This window comes from Pteropus alecto, unplaced genomic scaffold (assembly GCF_000325575.1).
Source record: "Pteropus alecto unplaced genomic scaffold, ASM32557v1 scaffold3, whole genome shotgun sequence".
Lineage (NCBI taxonomy): Eukaryota > Metazoa > Chordata > Mammalia > Chiroptera > Pteropodidae > Pteropus > Pteropus alecto.
Genome location: NW_006442484.1, coordinates 31,737,594 through 31,759,502, shown reverse-complemented (window position 1 = coordinate 31,759,502; position 21,909 = coordinate 31,737,594). Strand labels below are relative to the sequence as shown.

Below are 21,909 nucleotides of genomic sequence, written 5' to 3'. Positions count from 1 at the left end.
GAATATCTTAATGTACTCATCTGAAAGTCCTGCTAGAATATGAGTGGCACACATTCATTGCCACTGATCAAAAGGTCAAAACTCAACTTGGCCATTGTCCTTTTCTCTTTTGAAATCCTGCTGTTACCTGCCAACTTTCATCCTAGTATCAGATACTGACTTCAAGGCCTCTAGCCATCACTAGTCTGCCAGTTCCCTAACTCCTTAAAAAGGCTCTTGATATCTCATTCTCCTACCACAAACTTTTCTGCCTTGAATTTTAGCTAAAATTGATTATTTGTTGAATGACGTTCAGATGCAAATGAGACTTTACCCTATGAGACCTCTGACTTTATAATAACAGCTTATTGACTACTATGAAATCTCTAATTGATAGAATTAATGGGAAAGAAAATTTTTTTCACAGAGTTCTTTGCCTACTCTTTCTTTCCTTCCGTAAAAACTTTTCTGCCTTGAATTTTAGCTAAAATTGATTATTTGTTGAATGACGTTCAGATGCAAATGAGACTTTACCCTATGAGACCTCTGACTTTATAATAACAGCTTATTGACTACTATGAAATCTCTAATTGATAGAATTAATGGGAAAGAAAAATTTTTTCACAGAGTTCTTTGCCTACTCTTTCTTTCCTCCCGTAATTAGTAAAAAAAAAAAAAAAAAAGAAAAGAAAAAAAAACCAAACCAAAACAAAACTGAAAGCTACATTGTAACTTCTCTGTACCCCTTTTGGAAAACACTGTATATCCCAACAGGGCCCAATACAAATGATTTCTTGCCTGGGGAGAGAACTAAGGTTTGCAGCAAAACACAAATGAACTTTATTTTTAAATCGTGACAATTTTTTTCTACCTTTTATCCTCCTCAAATAGTGGATAGAGTTGAGTGGGGGAGGATGCTTCCATTTATTGACCAAGCACTTGCAAATGCTTGATGTATCTCTTATTTAATGCTATCACCTGCTTGTGTATTTACTTTCTGCATTTGCCAAACTTTATTTTCTTAAAAATATATTTACTATTAGTAATTATTTGAATCCAATCACAGAGAAAGAGAGAGAAGTAATTATATTGTCCTGCATCATAATACATTTTATATCTGTCTCTTCCTTTCCAGTCTCGTTATTACCACCGAAGTCCACATCTTTATTTGTTGGATTATTGCAATAATCTATTAATTGGTGTCTCTAAGTAATCTCTTGTCTTCCTAAAAATGCCTTTACCAGATTAATCTTTCTAAAATAGTATATCACACAAGTTGTTTCAATGTTCAATAACTGTTCATGGATCCTTATTGCCCTCAGGAAAAAAATCAATTATCTTTAGTCTGACATTTAAGGCTTTTACAATTTATCTTCTACCTACCTGTTCAACATACTTCAGTCCTTATCTGACTTGACTTCTTACAAGTAAGTCTGATGAATCTTTTTCTTTTAGTTTGGACAGCTATAACAAAATACCATAGGCCAAGTGGTTTAAAAAACAAACATGTATATTCACAGCTTTGGGTGTTGGAAAGTCCAAGGTTAAGGTTCTGGCAGATACAGCATTTGGCAAGAGCCCTCTTTCAGGTTTGCAGATACAGCCTTCTTATTTTATTTTCATATGGATATAGGAAGCATTGGTTTCCCTTCTTCTTTTAAGGACACGAATCCCAGCATGAGAGCTCTGCGCTCATGACTTCATCTAGGCCCAATTATTTCCCAAAGGCAGTATGTCCTAACACTATTACTTTGGGTTTTAGGGCTTCAACATATGACTTTTGAGGAGAAACAAACATTTGGTCCAAAACACCTACTTTCTTATAAAAAAGCACTCTTCCTGTGATTTCTTTGAGATAATAAATTCTTTTTAGAAAACTTTGTGTTGAAATGATTTCAACTTATGGAAAAGTTGCTAGTATAATGTCAAAACTCAACTTGGCCATTGTCCTTTTCTCTTTTGAATTCCTGAACCGATTACTTTTCATTCAGATTCTCTACGTTAACATTTTACCACATTTGCTATATTATTTCTCTCTCTCTCTTTTATGCATGTATAAATACATGATGCTTCTTCACCTCTATTTACTTCAGTATGTATCTAAACACAGCATATTCTCTTAATCACAGTATAATGTTTAAAATAGGAAATTAACATATACAATATTATCCTCTAATCCACAGAAAATGAGAAGGCGAGACACTAAATGGAAGAAATTATTGAAAAAATATATACTGCAAAAGCCTTGCATTAAGAATAGAAAAAATAACTTTTATAATTCAATTAAAAGAAGGTAAATTCCCCCCTCTCCACTGAGCCAAAGGCTGGGACACCTCACAAAAGAAGACTGACAAATGATCATTAAGCACAAGAGAAGATACTCAATATTAATAATGCAAGTTAAAACTACAGTGAGATACCACTACACACACAATAAAATGCTTAACAATATCAAAACAATGTAACAATCCCAAATGTTGCAAAAATATGGTGCAATTAGAGCTATCATTCTTATGGAATATAAAAATTATACAATTTGAAAAATTGGTAATGTCTTACAAAGATAAACATAGATTTTCCCTATGATTCATCAATTTTACTCCACTTTAATTATCTAAGATGAAAATATATGTTCACAAAAAGATTGGACAAGAATACTCATAGCATCTTTATGTATAAAAGCCAGTAGCTATAAACCACCCAAATGTTCACGAGAAGAGATCAATTGCAGTATATTCATACTATGGGATAGCATTCACAATAAAAGGAGACATACTTATCAACCAATATCCCCCCAACAATTTTAATTTAAAAAAATTACAAATAAAATTCTAGAAGTTCATTTAAAAAAGATAGCCCTAGTTGGGGGTAATGTGGCATATAAAATAATTAAATGATAATATAGATGCCATTTATGTTTTAATTTGTTTATACCTTTCATGAAATAACATCCAATGTTACCTTGAAAGATATAAAAAATTAATCATAAATTATGAACATAATTTTTTATAATATGAACTTGGAAGACAATATATTATTTTAGGTTTTTGCACATGTATCTTTAAATTAAAATATTAAATTAAATATTTAATATGTGGAATACAGGCTTCATGCAACTTATACTTATTTTTAAATTAGCTGATAAGTTGAGCGTTATACATCATTTTTAGAGAAGTTATGGCAAAGCCGATAATTTTATTTTATTTTATTTTTTTCCCCTCTTTAATTTGCTCCCAGCCCCCACTTCCACCCCTGACCTATGGATGTTGCTGTTTCCCATTAAGAACTGGATCTCTGAAGGCGGAGTGTCTCCTCCCACATGCTTATGGCATGCACCTGGGGCCTGGCACCCCCAGCCTATTCAGAGTACTGGGGGAGCCTGGCACACCCAGCGTACACGGGGGGCCTGGGGCACCCAGGGCCTGGTGCACCCAGGGTCTGGCACACCTGGGGGGCCTGGCACACCCGGGGTATGGTCCATGGCTCCACCTGGGGCGTGAACCCAGGACCTTCTGCGTGTAAAGCAGACATGCTAACCACTACACTATGGAGCCACCCCTGATAATTTTATTTTAATAATCAATTAACCTAATATGAAAGATCTGGCTTAACTTCAAAAATTTTTTTAATTTTATGAAAGATCATATGAATCTATTAAATTATTTCATCATTTGCTGTGGGATAAGAATTATGAAATGAAATAGAGACTTTTTTTCCTATCTAATAAACATGTGAGTAATTTAGAGAAATTTTAATTGCCTTTTAAAGATTTTAAAATATGAGGAAATTAATAAAGAAATAGTTGACTTCAAAAGGAGACATTACAGATACAATTACATAATGAATCTCATAGACATGATGTTCAGAAAAAAAAGCAAGGCACAAAAGAATAAAAGCTGTATGATTCCATTTATAGAAATTCAAAATAGACAAAAATTATCTATGATGATAGATATCATCACATTGTTTGCCTTGGCAGAGAGTGTACTGACTGGCAAGTGTTATGGTTAAACATCTGATATGATGGAAATGATCTATATCTCCACTGAATGTGTGATTGCCAGGTGTATACATTTGTCAAAGTTGCTTGGCCTGTGTATATGTCGCTGTGTCAATTATATCTTAGTAATAAATGTAAAACAAAAGTTGTGAATGGGTGCCGTCAGACTACAAGGATGTGTAAGAGGCTAGATCTACCAGAAGTGGAGCTACTAACATCTCCAATTGAAAGGCCTGGGAGTGAGCAGAGATTTCCAAAATTTGAAAGGAGAGAGAGTCACCTACAGCAGGCCAGTGAGCTGACCTCAGTAAAGGACACAGACAACCTTTGGTGAGTTTACAGGGATGGAACAAGTGAAATAGATAACCAAATTCAATCATCGTCTGTCCCTTCTGCTTCGTACCAGGGCCCTCCATTAATTGAACCATTGAAAATCCAGAGAGGATGGGAGCTCTGTCAATGTAGTTTTTATAGGTTAGCTTCCCAGGACATAGGATGGGGAGGAAAAGGGAGGAGATTGGATCTTAAGGGGAAAACAGAAGATATCCAGCATATACCTTATTTATACAACTTCAGAGGGCATCATTTAATTGTATAATGATGCCTATGCCAAGAGATTCTATAGATTGAGAGGAACCTAAGTAATCTGAGGGTATATAAAAGAGAATTGAAGCTCTTTAGTAATTGAAAGTGAACATACGATGAAATGAGAGACAGTGCAATCATGGTATGCCCAATGGAATGTAGGGCCTAGTAGAATCAAAGGTTTATTAGAGTTGGAGTAGTAGAAAGGGTTTTTGCAAATGCGACTATGGAGAAATTTCAGTTAATAGTAATGAAAGGTCAAGTATACATCTATAGGAATCAGTGACTAAGGTAGCATAGAATACGAAATGATTGAAGGAGTGGAAAACAGGGAACCAAGCAACCAGGATAATAGAGGATTATCTGCACGTATATTGAGAACATCAGGAATTATCACAAGACACAGAGAGCATAGAGAACTAGGAGTTAAAACCTCCAAAAGAATGATGAGAAATAATGAGGAGAAGGCCACAAGAAGGAAAAGTGAGTTGTATAGTCTGTTAACTTGAATCATTCTTGATGCCTTTCTCTTTCTCAGCCCGAGTCAACCAGTCATTAAGTCCTGTCAATTTATTGCTTTTCTCAATAATAGCACCACTCCAGTCACCAGTAGGATTTTAAAAAAAAATCATTTCTTTCTATTTTAAAGCATTAGTTTTCTAATTGGTCTTCCAGAAGCTATTCTTGCCAGTTTTTCTTTGCTGCAGTCACAGTGAACTTTTCTCAGTAAATATTATCATGTCATATGATCCCCCTTATCTATTATAATTCAGCACTTAAATATTTTCAGTGTATCTCCACTGTTTTTAAGATTAGGAGCAAAATCCTTCAGGCCTAAAAGAACCCTGATGATTTGGCCTCAGGTAGGCTTGTGTAGTCTTATCAAGTAACATATTCTCCTATCACCTCTCTGTGCACTAGTCATGCACAACTTTCTGTCCTATCCTCCTTCAGTGTCTTTGCATATGCTGCTTGCTTTGTCTGGGATGTATCCTCTTTTACTTCCCTATATTTCACCAGATTAGTTAGTAGTCATCAATTAAAAGCTCAGTTGAAATATCACCTGCCTAAGGAAACTATTCCCAGCATTACCTGGACTGTGTCTATGCTAGCTAGACCTTTTATATATGAACAATATGAGATGAGTGCTTCTAAAGGGAGATATTGGAGGGACTATCTTATATGGGAGATATTTAAAATTTACATTGGCTTCCCCTTTGTCTAGGGTTATGTTCAGCTGGTTGCTGGTATAGAAAGGACTAATTCATATGAATAAGTGGATACTCTTAAAGAAGTCACAAGTGAAGTCTGGTATAATGACATAGTTTTAGTACAAGAGCCTAGTGGAGGAGAACTTGTTTGGACAAGTGTGTAAATTTTGCTGGAACTCCCTCGGCTGCAGCCTTTATAGCCCAGGGATGCTGATTCCACTCTGAAGAATGAGGGCTGAATTTTTGAGCATGTTTTTGTTCAATGTGAAATGTTCCATTGGATTTAAACCAGCAGGGGCGCTGCAGTGTAAGAAAAGCCCAGTACCTCCAAGTTGCAGATGGGCCTTTAACAGCGACACCAAGCAGTAGCAAAAAGCACTAACAATAGTGGGCTAGTTTAGTTGTCTTAACCTATTTTCATTAGAATTACTTAGGCAGCTTTGAAAAGATACAAATTCTGGTAGCGTTTGCACAACTCTATAAATTTACTTTAAAAAAAATTATTGAATTGTATACATAGAGTGTGTGAATTTATACCTCAGTAAAGGAATGGAAAGTATAAAGATGATGCCAATGCTTGTTCCTACTCTTCAGCCAATTATTTCAGAATCTCTGGGGAGTAGGGCTTAGACACTGATAGGTATTAAAAGCTCCCCAGGAAAATTTAGGAATATCTAACAAAGATATACATGCACTTATCTTCTAATCCAATAATCCTGTTTCTAGGAAGTTATTTGGTAGACACACCTCCAGCCATACAAATAACATGTACACAATGTTTTTCACTGGAACATTGTTTGTTAATGCAAAATACAGGAAATCATTTAAATGCCCATACACAAGAGAGTGGTTGAAGAAACTATGGCACATCCACTCAATAAAGAGTATTATGCAACTGTAAAAAAGAATGAAGAAGACTATTCCAAACCAACATATAGGGGTATCTAGGATATACTCTGATGTGAAAAAAAGCAAAGAGCCAAAATATATCACATATGGTGTCCTTCAAGTAAAAACAAAGGAGATATAAGAAAATATACATATATCTGCTCATTTATGAAGAAAGGAATATGGCAAGAATATATAGAGACTAATGTGATTTGTTATCCACAGCGTGAGAGTGGAGTGGAAAGAATAAGTTAGTGAGAATGGGTAAAAGGGACGAGGGGAGACATTTCTCTGAGCCTGCCCTCTTGTACAGCTCTGACTTTTAGAGCCAAGTACAATTTCAGATATTAAAAAAAAGATAATTAATATTAATAAGAATGTGTGGTAATCCAAACAGAACACAAATGCTAACCAGTGAATATAACTCTACTAGAAATGAATGCCAAACCACAGCAATGGGTAAAAAAAAGATAATAATAAACCTAAGTAATATGGGAAAATAGTATTTTGAATATATTTTTACAAGACCAAAGACAAAAGAACTGCACACCAATATTGCACTCTCTTGAGTAAATTTGTTTTTCGCAGAGATAGGAATTAGTAACTATTCAAGACGATTTGAAACTATTTGATGTTTATTCTAATATTGAGTAAATAAATAAATAAAGTGTGGATAATGAGAGCCACTTTATCACTGTCAGGAAAAAGAGTTACAGCTGAGGAAAAAGGGAAAGCTAGAATGAACCCTGTAAGTCAGAATTGTAAGTATCAGTTTTAACTACTGATTTTTAATGTATATATAGAGAGGTAGATATAAAAATAGATATAAATGTGACACATCGACATCATGGACTTTCTCATAGGATTCACAAGAAGGGCATAACATCGTTCCAGTGATATTCTTGCCCAAAACACATAACTTGCATTTAATCATGATGAAACATCAGACAAACCCAAATTGAAGAACATTCTACAAAATAACTTTTCAAAAGTGTTAAGATCATGAAAGCCAAAGAAAAGGTAAGACTGAGAAACAGTCCCAGATTGGAGGAGACTGGGCTTGAGGGAAGCTCTCTGGAGAGCCAGGCAGGATTCTATGCTATTAGAAGAGATGATTGCTTGAGTAATTAAACAGCTGAGGCCAAATGAATAATCCAGGAATTGATGCGAGTCATCGAGATTACGAATACTCTTATACCACCATAGACTTCTCCATGGTAGCATTCATTAAATTATTATCATAAGTCTGTCTCCCCCACTAAAATGTAAGCTCCATGAACACAAATAAGTGTCACATCTATCTCATTCACCGCTCTGTCCCAGTGCTCAACGCATTGCCTTATACATAGTTATTGTTCAGTAAATGTGCTGAAAAACATAGCCTTAATCTTCTTTTGCTGGTCAAGCCCATGCAAGCACATTTTGTCTCTTATCTTTGCTCCAAGTAGCTCTGCTGGTAGGAACATTCTGTCCACAGGTGACTGAGTGTTTCATCCTTTTTTAATGCCTCCCCTTCTTCAGGCTCACTGCAAGCCCCAGCCTTTAGTAGAAAGCATCTTGGGCTTTACAGTCTGGATATAAGGATTCAGGTCCCAGTTCTCTCACCCTCCATCCTATAACCTATCTCAGGCCTTTCCTCCTCTCCAGGCTTGATTACTTCGATAGTAAAGAAAAGCCTTTGGATTGCTGAGTAATGATTTTCAAAATTGTTTTTGAATTTGTTTTGTTGTAGTGATTATTGATGAGTAGATTTTTTTGTTTGCTTAATTTTGCTGGCCTCTTTTCTTTAAAGTAAATCTGTATACAGTACTTACAGGTGTACATAAAAAATACAGGTAACAATGGAATCGCTCTCATCTGATTGGGGGAAACTGAGGGGAGGGGAGTGGGTTGACAAGTGATGCAGAGTCATACGCCACTCAGCTGTGGAAACTTTTGAGGTACCAATGACAAACTTCTAGTCCATAGTTTCAAAACTAAAAGTTGCTACAATTTTTCTGCCACCTTCAGAAGCACTCGTTAGACTTTCCTGTGAACTGTGGCATTTATCCTTTCTTCCTACCATTTTTCATTTATCATGCTGCAACCCGGACTAACAGGAATGGGTCATAATTTTTTAGATCCAAGACTTAGTACAAAACCCTCACCTAGCAGTTCACTTGATGCAAGTTTCTTAATGATAATCACCGAGGTTAGGATCTCCAGAAACTTCTTGGAGGAAGTGGCCCCTGAGTGGGCTCTGGGGAAGGAGAGAGGACTTAAATTAGTGGCAAGGAGGTCATTTGCTCTTATCAGTGGGGGCTGTGCAGTGACGGCAGACCAAGGAGGCCATGAATGGGGAACTGTTAGGAGTTTTGAAGGACAGAAATAGTAGGTGCAGGATGGGCTGAGTTGGGGGACCCGAGACAGGGCATGTGAGTGTAATAGCCCGGCTATGATTTGAGACAGCTTAAAACTAGAAACAGAAATTATCGTGCTATATTTAAATTCATTCTCCAGTGTAGCCTCCTTAGTATGATACTCCAGAAAGATAATTGGAATTGGCTAGTTTCCAGGTATCTTCAAAATTAATTCCAAACAAAATGTAGGCAGCCTCAAAAGCGAAACTTTTCCTGACATTTCCCAGGCCACGTCACACAGCCCTTATTCTCGGCTCAAGCCTACACCGTTTTTTCAGATCCAGATGAAAAAATGATGATGATTGCTCTTATATCAGAACGTCTTTCACCAGAGTTCCACTGGTTTGCTTGGCGGCTTGCTCCAGCCAGCTGGCTGTCGGTGGAAATATCCTGCCCTCTGCTGGCTTTGGCAGAAAAAATGAATTTTCATTGCCTGCTAAAGAATTAATGGTTAAAGTTTTCCATTTAATCTGAAAATAAATATTTGCTTACATGTTGATCAGGTCTAATTAATCAGGGAATGTATCCCCTAAATGACATGTGGATTTTTAGGAGATTTCCAGTATCTTGGAAAAATATGTATCATTTGCACATTTCTTGCTCAGTAAACAAAGGTGCAAAACATGCAGTGCCAGCATTTTTAAAGAAATGTAAAGAATTGAAGCTGCATCTCTAATAATTTAAAAAATATTCACATAGTATGATGTGATAGAAAGAACCTCGATGGTACTGTCAGACTGCTTGTGTTTGTATATTAATTCTGCAAGATGCTTAATCTGTCTGAGACTCAGTTTCTTCATCTGTATAGTACCATACCCACCTAAAAGGTTGCTGTGAGGATCAAATGAGCTACTAATATACATAAAAGCACTTTATCATACCCACAAAAAGTGTAAAGTTTTTAACATACACGCTATGCACAGGTTCCCACAAGAGCACACACATACAGTACCTACAAGAAGTTCACACAAATGTACAGAGCAACGTTGTTCAATTATTGACTTCCTGAAATTTATTTTGGGTAAATATAGGAAAAAGCTATCAATATTTCAAATTTAGAGAATGGAAGGAACCTTCTTAAACATATTGAAAGAAAGCAGGATGCCCTTAAAATAATTTTTGTGAGAGCTCTAGAGACAGAATAACTTCTTTATTGAGGAGTATTTATCTTCGACTGCCTATCAGTATGTTTTGTACAACCTATAAGAGTGCCTACATTTTTCATATTCAGAAAGATGAAAATGGCAAAAACGAGGTCAAAGGATATCTTTTACAGCAATTTAATCCCTTCCTTTTCTCCTTTCCTCTTTTGTTCTGAGCCATTCCCTATTTCTTTCTTCTTGTTCTCCTCCTGTTTGACTTGAAACCAGAAATAAGTAATTTCAATTAGAATTGTCATTGCTCTCAACAGTTAGCTGTTTCTTGACTCCTTCAGCAATTCAGTAAGTCTACTGTTTTCAGTGCTGTTATTATAATTGCAGGAGAATATGGTCTCAGCTCTTGAATTATTGACCATCTAAAGAGTGAAAAGCTGAGTGACAATGGTGTTGATGTTAATATAGTAGCTCTTTAATAAAAAATAGATGATTTTAACTTAATAATTTATTTAATTGATTTTATTCTCTTCATTAGCAGCTCTGCTTAATAAAGGGTTTTTAAACATCCTATTTGTGCTTTCAGCTTCAGAGTAAACCCAAGTGTAATTAATCACCGTGCCAGCCTCAGTAAGTGCTCTATTGATGTTTTGTAGTAAACTCATCTTCAACAAAGATTTAAAACTAATTGCTGAAGATATAAAGGAATATGATATGCTCTTTCTACATGAGATATTCAGGCTTTAGTTAGAATAGATACCTATAGAAATAAATATGTAGATAAGATACTGCTGTGGGAATTGGGAAAGAAATAATCAGAAGATGTCATCTGACCTTGAGAAATGAATAATTTTCCAGGTGGACAAAGTGTGTGTGTGTGTGTGTGTGTGCGCGCGCACGCGCATGTGCACGTGTTAAAGTGTGCGAGGGGAGCAACTTTCAAGGCAGAGGGTATCAGATAACTATAAGTGAAAATTATAAAAATCTGCCTTGGCTAGAGTAATAGGGAGGGTGAGGCTGAAGCAGGAAAGGCAGTTTGGGGCCAAATGAAGATGCTCTTTAATTGATAAGATATGGAGCTTGAATTTCACTGGGTACCTGTGTTAACTAATACACTTGAGTAGTGAATCAATATCATACCTCTATGATATTCTGTTTAGTCAGGGAAGTGTTTATTAAGGAGGGAAGTTGGACTTTAGATGGTATTGTAATTCCCTCCAACTTTTAAAATATGCTGTTGCAGTGAAAAACTGCAACAGCCTCTATGTTCCGTGCAAACTGGGTTGAGTTAGTGACTCTGAGAACAGACTAGAATCCTTATCTTCCATCTTTAAAACACAATGGCTTAAATCCCTTTCAAATCATCAGAAAAGTTGTGCCGTTTTATAAAGCAGCCACCAGCCTTTTTGATCTAGTTAGCCGTAAATAACCATATACTCTAAAATATCTGGAGCTCATTACCTAAGGAGAAGGATTTAGAGATGGCATAAGTCATTTTCTATATCTGACTTGCCATTTTGTCACATAAAATAAAAAGGAGATCAGAAACAGATCCACGGATAAAGGCTCTCGACTTTACCAAACATGCCTGCTCATTTGATTGATCGATTTTTAAAAGCCAGATTATTTATATAAATTGCTTGACACGTTATTACCAATCTTAACTCTCCTTGTCTGCCTACAGTGTTTCCACAAACATTTCAAGAGGCAGTATTGCTCACAACAAAGCTTTGTTTACTTATAAAGAAAGCTCCTTGAATTAATATTCCCCAATTTCTATCATTGTAATGAGAGTTACAGTCAATTTAAAATTATTTTCTTTGTGTTTGCTTAGCGCTTAACACATTATGGACATTCTGAAGAACGGAGCACATTCCATTAAACAATTTTGGCCAAAATAAAGTGTAAACAAGTGTATTAAGTAGTGTAACCAGGAGCTTAGAGCCCTGATTGAGCAAGCAGGTGGGCATGGACTAATGTAAGAGCCTGTAGGAGCACAGGCCTCATTGTCTTGCTTACTCTTCTAGCTTCAGTACCCAAAACATAGTCGGTACTCAATAAATATTTGAGGAATAACAAAACAATGAATAAACTCTCTTCCCTAGTAACTTTGCTTGTAGTGGCATAATAAAGTAATAATTGCTCAATGACTACTTGGTCTCATGAGTTAATGTTTGCAAAGAACTTTAAACTTCTTGGGGAAGAGTGGTGTTTTTCTTGGCACTGTATCATATTTGCAGTGGCACACAAATTATTCCTCCTTTTCTTCCTCTAGCTGCCTGCACCGTGCCCTCCCCCAGCTCCTCGCTGGGCCAGGATCTCCCAAAGGGCAGCCACACTGCTCTTACTGACTTCTTCCAGTCACCTCCAGCCTTGCAAGAAAGGTAGGGACAAAGCAAATGTCGGACAGATTTCTTGAAGGCCTCTCAAGAAGCTCTGGGGAAGTGGAATTTGGGTCGAGCTTAATGACTCTTAGAACTATTGGTGTATAGAGGAATCCAAGTTCTTGGCCGGCCATGGAAGAAGCTATTGGGACAGATGGGCTGATTCGTAAGGACACATCAAACTAAATCCTGAAGGGAAGATAGAGAGAGTCATGTAGGCGATTGTATGTGCCAAAGCAGCTGTTTTTTTAAAGTGCATATAGTTTTATACACGTAATACAAAACTTTGACTCTAACTAGCAGAAACTATTATAGTTTTGTTAGAAGGAACTCATAAGACAGGCCAGTTTCCTTTCATATGGGTAAAAATTTTAACTATTATGGTTAATTTCCCCCCATTTTTTAAATATTTGACGATGGCAAATAATGGGGTTCTATCTCGCAATAGATAATCATAGGCTGCAATGTTTTTGATTGTATTTGTTACTATAAAATTGCCTTTATTTTTAGGAACAATAATTAAACAGTTCAAATGTGTTTTGGAAAACAAAAGCTGTTTTCTATTAAGAATGGCTGTCTTTTACGAACAAATTCAAGAACAAAGTTTTTTTCCTGTTGAGGTTGTATTAACTTTCAACTGATCTTGCACAATAAATACCTCAAAGTAATGCACAGAGAGCTAGTTATAGTTGCAGAATAACTAGAATGACTATCGGAAGCAGATCTTGCCTTTGAGGCAGAAACAGGTCCTATTTTCCACAACTTTGAAGTGACTTGTTTTCCAAACCAAATCACGAGGTTTTCGCTGTGTATGGAAACTTTTCCGTGATACATATGCTGGTTGCTGTGCTTATGGCAAATTTGCTCTCTCTATAAATTGTTTTTAGGGCCTGGAAATGAAAGTTATGTGGAGAAAAGCTAACCTGGTTTTCTAGCAAAAAGATAGACTACATTAATGATATCTGTTTTGCTTCAAAGAAAAAACTCAGGTAAGTCTGTCTTTAGTTAACAGCATGAAGTTAATGAAGTCTTAGTTTTGTTTTTGTAAAAAAAAAAAAATGATTGCAGGAATCTTCCCTCTAATTAAATTGTACTCATTATTAATCTGAAACAAAACCAAATGTAGTAAAACTTGTAGTTAGCTTATAGTAAGGAGCATTTGAAAATCTGAATGCTTAGCGTCCCCATAGAAGCCGTATGTGGAACATTTATTCGGGAGTGACTCCAGATAAGAAATAGCTTTTTTTTTCCCCCCCACTTGATTCAATACAGAAGGAAGATCCCTGATTTTCCATTTGTATAGGGCTTGAGAATCACGTAGACATTACTGAATTGTTGTTGTTTTCTTCTCTTTTATTTGTAAGGTATTTGATACTAGACGGTTTGTCCCTGTCCTGCAGTAAATAAATAGGAGTGCCCTCTGGGAAAGAGGAGGAGGGCAGCATTAATTAGGGTGGGATTGAATTTCCTTTTCAAAAGATCAGTATCCTGTTGCATTGCAGGGGGCTGTAAATTCACTTAGAGCAGAAGAGACAAAACCTCATAAGCTCTGACTTGGCGACCAGGAATCACTGTCAGAGATTTGCCAACTAAAGTTCATTTGAGAACTGAAGTTCTATGGTAAGTGTGGGTTTGAAATGTGAGGGTTGATTCTTATTATGCATTATCGTTATTTTCTCTGATGTGGAGGAGGGGAAGATGTGAATAAGTTTTACTGTAGTACTGAATATTAAGATAAATAAAATATTGAGGGAATTGTTGCTGGGAATTCATTATTCAAGCGTTTAACGAGTAAGCTGGTTGGCTTTTAGGTTTTTTTCCCCTAAATATTCTGGACTACTACTGTGTTTTTGTTGTTATTCTTGTTACTAGGACTCTTCTTTTTTTTTATATTGTATGGTCAGTGGATTTGATAATGGGCATGTCTCTTATCAGGACAAATGTGGAGTTTATGACATCCAGACAATTTTTGGTAATAACCAGAGAGGTCCAATAAATACAGGAGTGTGATATCATTGCAAGGGGAAAGGAAAAAAACTGGTCAAGAAAGTTAAAGTTTCTTTTCTTTTGAAAAGAAAAGAGGGAGCTGGTGAGAATCCAAGTTTAAATTGGCTAAGCAGTAGAGCTCAAACATAATATTCTAATGATAAAGACAGGGTAAGGCAGCTCATGGAAATTTACTCTGTGTGTGTGTGTGTGTGTGTCTGTGTGTAAGAAAAAGAGAGAGAATTGATTATTTCTTTTAAATCTATATCCATGCAGACCTTTCTAAGAATAGAAATCCTGTCCTTTCAGCTCTGTATCATCTCCTAAGAGACAATCAATAAATACTTATTGATCCAAAAGGTATCTTTTTGTAGCTGCTGCCAGAAAAGGTGAACGCACTAGTTACTTTGACATACTTTCTGTGAGATAGGCATGAATAAGGTAATCAGAGCTCATCCTGCGTCAGCTGAAGCTTCATCAAATAAGTTTTAGCCCAAAAGTGAACTGTGGGCATATGACAGAGCATTTCCTCAATAGGGCAGAGTCACGCTTTTGGCTTAGACCACCAGGGGTCAGGGCATAGTTTCCAGGAAAGCTTTGTTAAAGGAGACTTTTGGTGTCAAAGAAGATAGCTACAGGGTAGTGGGTCTCGAACTTTTAAATATGTAAAGTGTTCAAGGACTGCTTCCTGTGTCTTAACTTCTAGTGATTCTGATTTAGGAAGTTGAAGGTAGGGGCGGTGTCCCTGGGGATCTTTATTTTGTAAAAGCTGCAGATGTTGGAGAACCTCACTTTTCAGAAAAATGTGTGGGGTTTCTCTAGCTTGTTTATCTCATTGGAGGACGGTTGGTTCAGAAAAAGAGCCTGGCTCTGAAGGAGACTCAGAGCTGCTTAGATGAAGAAGCAGTGCCTGTCACACAGACCTGGGTTCGAATTTCCCGTGGCTTTGCACGAAGTGCTTTGTTCTCTAAGATTCAGTTTCCTTTTTTTTTTTTTTTTAAAGAAGAGAACCATATTGTTTACTTCATGGGATTTAAAGAAATAATGCAGTCAAATCACTTAGCTGAGTGACTGACATATAATAAAGCATTAGTAAATGTTAGCTCTTGCGATGGGGAGAGAAGGGGAATGTCAGTGATAAGCTCTCTGTGGCCAAGAAAATGGTTTGGGCAGACAGAGCCAAGATGTGACCAACCAAGAGGTTAACTCTTGGATGTAGAGGGTCCAGGGCCAATGTCTGAAGGTGGATCCTAGACTGGAAGGAGAATAAACATGAGGATAGGAGACATACTTTCTCATCATTACAAATATTTCCCAAGAGCAGTAATGAACAACCCGGATGGAACAGTTCATTGGAATTTTAATTGATTCCCAAATAGTATTTAAGTCAATAGTTTAATTGATTTTCCTCAGGAAAACCATTGTAAGATATTCTAAAGAAAAACAAAGTGGAATTAATCAAATTTGGCAATTTGTTCATATCTGCCATCTGCCCCAAATGGAGAGAGTGATGAATGAAGAGAAAAATGGTCAAGGGTGGAAAGGAACAATGACCACCCATCAAATAAATTGTAATTAAATGGCATCTGGTAGTTCAGTACAATGTCAGGTTGGACCGAATTGGCTGGCTGGCTCACATGCGGCTGATGCCAAGCGCTCTACCTAGATGAAGTATAAAGACCAGAGGAAACAGGACTGACACCTTAGTTAGGTGCCTTTCTTAAAAGGCAAAGATGAAATCGAGTGGCATTTAAATATATGCTATGACTGAAACAGCTAATAAGTGAACAGACGGAGTATATGAAGAATGGGTGGGGTGAGGTGGCATCAGACTGTCTCAGGCAAATCATTTAGCTCCTTTCGGCCTTATTAAGTCCCCTTCTAGTCCTGATACACCGTGGTAAGCCACAGGAGGTGGGCTGAATCTTAATTCTCTTATATTTTTCTTAACTGGAAAGTAGTCCCTCAACTAGGGAACCTAAGTTATTGTCAAATGTTAGCTATTTGGAGAAATTTCGTTTACCCTGAACTATAAATTTTTTAGTGTTTTGTTGGTTTGTTTGTTTGTTTGTTTTACTTAAGCCTAAATTTCAACTCGAATATGTTTTTACCAGTGCTCTTGCTTCTCTGGATAAATAACCACAATAAAAGATGTTAATGATAAATAAATGGTGAAGAAAAATCTGCTGATGACAATAGCCACCATTCTTTGAGCACCTATCATCTATCTGTTAGGTATTATGCTTGTCACATTAATCCTTATGCTAACCTTGTTAGGAGGCATTATTGTGTCTCTTTTCCATAAGGATTCTGAGAGGTCACAGAAGTAGCAAATAGCAGAGTTGGTATTTGAATCTAAGTCTTTCTAATTCCAAAACCCATGCCTCTCTTTCTTTGAAATAACCATCAATCTGCTGTGCTGAGTGCATTCAAAGGGATCCTGTATAGTTTGCTCTTTGATTCAGGGTCTCCTAACTATTAATCAAAAATATCATGTAAAAGTTTATATTTAATGTCTTCCTCCTTCATTTTTTCACTTGTGACCACTTTAGGGGAGCACTTTTTCCTAACAGCAATATCATATTATTTCATTTACTTTGACTAATGAGTTTACCAACCAGTAGTAACTTGCCTGGGGCTTATACATGGAAGTAACAATTGTTTTCTTCTCTGATTACTTAAGCTTTGTCAAATTTCCCTTTTCCTTGGGCAGATACAATGATCTTTTGGTCAGTTTTTTTCTATTAAAAACAAAAACAAAAACAAAACACAACTGATTTTGTGTTATAAAAAACTTAATTTCGATCCATTTAAATCTGTCTCCTCTGACTTCACAGGTTAGATAGGAGGTTTCGAGGTCAGAAGGATAGGGGCATGGTATGTCTCTGGGATTATATCTCTCTCTCCTAAACAACTACAGTTTGGGGAGATTCAGGGCAGAGAGGAAGGAGAAGAAAAGGATGAGTCTCTGATATTTAATAGTCTTTAGTGTAAGATTTTAACTCTTTCCTGGTTCAGGTGGACTGGAAGGATGAGGCCCTCTGTGAGGTCAGCATCCCCATGAGAGTTTTCGAAGCCCTTGGGACCTCCTCTTGACACAGTCATTGATATGGGAGATTCACTCCAGGAAGATCTTAGTTATGCAAATACCCCAGCCTCCTGTTGTTGGGTCTGCTCATTTAGCAACCTGCCCTCGTGCATGGAATATGGCAACGCAAACCTGACCACGGCCCGCGAGTTCACTCGGCCCAGGCCCATGGAGAGTTGTCCCAGGACTGTGCCCTCTCTCTTCTTTGCATTTCCTTTCCCTCTTCAGTATAAATAGGCACGGGAGGTAGGCTAGCAAGGCCACTGCATATGCAGGCGTCAAAGCTGGAAATTGCGGCATTCAGGTACTACAGGCACCCGTCCCCAGCTTTAAGAAGGGCTTTCTTGGCAGCCCCTGCACTTGGTTCAGTAGTAAAAGGTGTGTTCTTAGGGGAATCGATGAAAAACCAGCAGCATTATACCCTTCCACCCTCGACAAGGCTGCCTCACTGTGTTGATGATTTCCTGATTCTTCTTTTCCAGTCCAGTCTTCCTATTTTAGACTTCATTGGGGAAGGGGAGGGCACAGTCTGGGAGACAGTTGAGAGAAGCAGAGCCATTTACTTGTCCCTTAGTAAGCCTTGAAAGAGACGGTGGCTCCAGTTATTAATTCTCCAGCTTCTTTATCTCAATATTGGGGCCCTAATGGCCAATTCTGAGGGAAGAGAAAAACTTGCACTTAGTAGCCTGTTAACATTTTGCACTTTTGGGGGCAAAAATTAATTGATATAAAATTAAGACTCCTTATTCACAAGAGACACTCTCAAGGAAATACTTGCAAAAGACATATCTGATAAAAGATCGTTATCCAAAATATACTTGCCAATACTTGGAAGCAACCAAGATGTCCTTCAGTGGGTGACTAAATAAACTGTGGTACCTCCAGACAATGGAATATTATTCAGTTCTAAAAATTAATGTGCTATCAAGCCATGAAAAAAACATGGAAGAACCTTAAATGCATATTAGTAAGTGAAAGAAGCCAATTTGAAAATCATACTGTGGGATTCCAACTATATGGCATTCTAGAAAAGGCAAAACTATGGAGACAATAAAAAGATTCGTGGTTGCTAGGGGTTGAGAGGAGGAAGGGATGAATAGGCAGAGCACAGAGGACTTTCAGGCCAGTGAAACAAGTCTGTATGATATTACGGTGGTGGATACATATCATAGTATACTCACTTGTCAAAACCTATATAGAATGTACAACACCAAAAGTGAACCCTGTTGTAAACTATGGACTTGGGTGCTAATGATATGTCAGTCAATGTAAGTTCATCAATTGTAACAAATCTAGTGTGGGGTCTTGATAGTGGAGGAAGTTGCACCTGTGTGGGAGCAAGAGGTATATAAAAACTCAGTACTTTCTGTCCCATTTTGAACCTAAAACTGATCTAAAAGATAAAGTCTATTAAAAATTAATTTATATTAAAAATATTATTATAAAGCGTGACAGTTAGCCAAAATAGAGAAATCTTCTTTCTAAATAGATAACAGATTTCTTCACTTTTATATGGAACTGAGTAGTGTTTTATTATAACTCTGTCCCTTGGACATAGAATGTCTAGCAAATGATAGACACAGTGCAGTTTTCTACCTCCTCCCTGTGTTCTGTTTTCATAGATATTGATCTTGAGATGACTAGGCAGGAGCACGCTTGGGCGAGTAGAGATGCCTCTTCCTGGAAGCCTTCGCCTTGATAGTGCAGTTACCCCAGGGATGCACAGAACTCTGCATCACAGTTACTGTTGAGAATGATATAACTATAGTGACTCATTATTACCTAAAAAATGGCAGTCCCCAAAAGTCATGATTGTTTTCCTAGAACACTCTCTTCTGTGTTCATGACATTATTTGATCTTCGAACCAGGAATAAGAAGCAGAGAAAGACAGTTATTGAAGCTGGCAAGTTAGACATGTTATAGTTCTGAGAAATTTAGCCAGTTGTGAAAAACTGGCATTTACCTATTATGTTATTCTTTCACACAGCTACAAGCACCCATTCTGGGCCTTCTTTTCTAAGACTATCTTCTGTCAGAATAAGAGGTTTTCCACAACCAACAAAGAGTTAATATTTGGTAATCTCCTAACTGGTGTTAAGAACATGAACCTCTGGATGATGTGATTATAGGTGATATTAAATTATATTTATGAACTTTCTAAAAAATATTCTTATAATAGACATGCACTTTTTATCATCAGACAAAAATAAAGAAATCTATTTAAAAACAAAGATTACCTGGAAGAAAAACAGATAAAATATCTATGAAAATTTTGAAAGATGAGTTTATAAGGAAGACTTACCCTACCAATATAGAATAACAACAGCAATGATAACTAACACTTCTGTGGCACATTTTATGTGCCAAGCACTCTTATAAACTCTTTAGTTATTAACCAATTTAATCTTCATAACATTCTCATGATGGAAGTAATATTGGTATGGCCATTTGACAGATAAGGGAACAGAATCACAGAGAGGCCATAACTACTAACACATTATTAGATAGCTGGTAAGGGGTAGAGTTAAAATCTGAGAACAAGCACCCTGGTTCCAGAGTAGGATTCTTAATCTCTCTTTCTGGGTTACAAAAAGCCATACTAGTAAGAACAACATAGTACCAGCTAAACATCAGAGCTATTAATGTAATAAAAATAAATTGGCTGGCAACAGAAACTAGAATATAGAAAAGTTTAATAGGATAAATAAATTACCATAAATCAGTGAGACAGGGATGGGTAATTTTATAATGTTATTTGGGGAAATTGATTTTTCAGAAAAAAAATTCAGGTTAGTGCACTCCCACATAAAAATAATTACCCACTTTACTCCAAACAGATTAAAGAGTTAAATCTAAATAGTTAAACCAAATAACTTGGAAGAAATATAGATGAATGTTTATCTAATCTCTAGATGGAAAAGGGTTTTCTAAACCCAAAAGCAATTAAAGAAATCACAGAGAAAAATATTAATGGATAAAATAAAAATTTCTGACTATCATAAACAAAAGGAAAAGATAACAACTAAGACATTTAGGAAATTGTGATTTTTAAAATACATACCTGTAAGAAAATCACAAAAGAGGAAATAAATGGTTAACAAAATGTGAAAAATACTCACCCTCTTTTGTAATACAAGAAAGGCAAATTTTCAAAAATTCAAATTGAAACAAAAATTAGGTAGCGTTTATCACAGAGCAAACATGACAAAGATTTTTAACTGGTAATTATCAAGGTTGTCAGGAATTCTGCAGGATCAATGGTTTCATGTACAAACTCCTGCCAATAATTTATCAATATCCATCAAGAGCCTTAAAAACAGCCATATTTTTCAAACCAAAAATTTTGATGTAAGGGTTTATCCTAAGAAAATGGATATGTGAACTAGGATTTACGTATACCCAAATTTTCATCTTACCTTTATTTCTATTACTGAACTATTAGAAACAACTTAATATTTAATAAAATTGGATTAGGTGACAATAACTGGAAAATATGGTACAGCTATAGGATGGACCATCACTACACAATTAAAATTGTGTTGTGAGTAGTTCTTAGTGAGAAAAGAAAATGGTTATTAGATAGAGGTTATTATAGAGAGGATACATAGTTATTTAAGCATAGTTGTCTCATCTAGTTAAAATTAATTACAATGAAAAAAGACTAGAAAAGTCATGACTGATGTTCACAATGGCTGTTGATGGTGGAGGGATCACTATATTTTACAAATTGTCTAAAACAAGCAGATCATAACGGGGAAAAACTTATTTTAAATAAGAAAAAAGTAAGAAATACAGGGATCAGTACAGAAACACTGACCCCTGTATGATCTCATATCTGAAATGATGGCAGAACTGGTATGGAGTTTAGAGCAAATAAAAATTTTAGAACAATTAATGCTTTTGGCTGCCTTCAAAGCATTGGAGTCAATAGAACAACTGAAAGGATAGACCTGTGCTTCTTTTCTACATACTTGAGAACAGCCAGCCCATACGCTGGGATATGCTGATAGATGCTAGTGTTTTTGTAAAATAAACCAGTTCCCTGCCCAAACTCGTGTTTTTATAGATGTCACATAGATTTTCAGAATTACCTCTAAAATGTCTGGTTAAGATATTTTCAAAGGAATGAGTCTTGGAATTCAGTCTTTAGCATTTTCTCTTTATTTTGTTTAAGTTTGTGAACTTTTCAATATGTGCTGTATTATAAATTTTGGGGGATGGGAGAAGCAGCAGCAAAAATAAATGTAATTTGTCAATTAGCTGTTGTTTGTATTTTTCTACAGTCTCAATATAC

At 36.4% G+C, this 21,909-nt stretch overlaps 1 protein-coding gene across 1 annotated transcript in view; it reads left to right on the top strand.

Annotated features, from left to right (window-relative positions):
• Window positions 1–12,467: 12,467 nt before the first annotated feature.
• Window positions 12,468–21,909, top strand: part of CYTIP (cytohesin 1 interacting protein) — a 66,752-nt gene continuing 57,310 nt past the window's right edge. Inside the window, exons 1-3 of the mRNA XM_006921092.3 lie at window positions 12,468–12,540; window positions 13,428–13,529; window positions 14,043–14,160. Of these exons, the coding sequence (XP_006921154.1) occupies window positions 14,158–14,160 (3 nt within the window). The 5' untranslated portion in view covers window positions 12,468–12,540; window positions 13,428–13,529; window positions 14,043–14,157. The remainder of the gene's footprint in view (window positions 12,541–13,427; window positions 13,530–14,042; window positions 14,161–21,909) is intronic.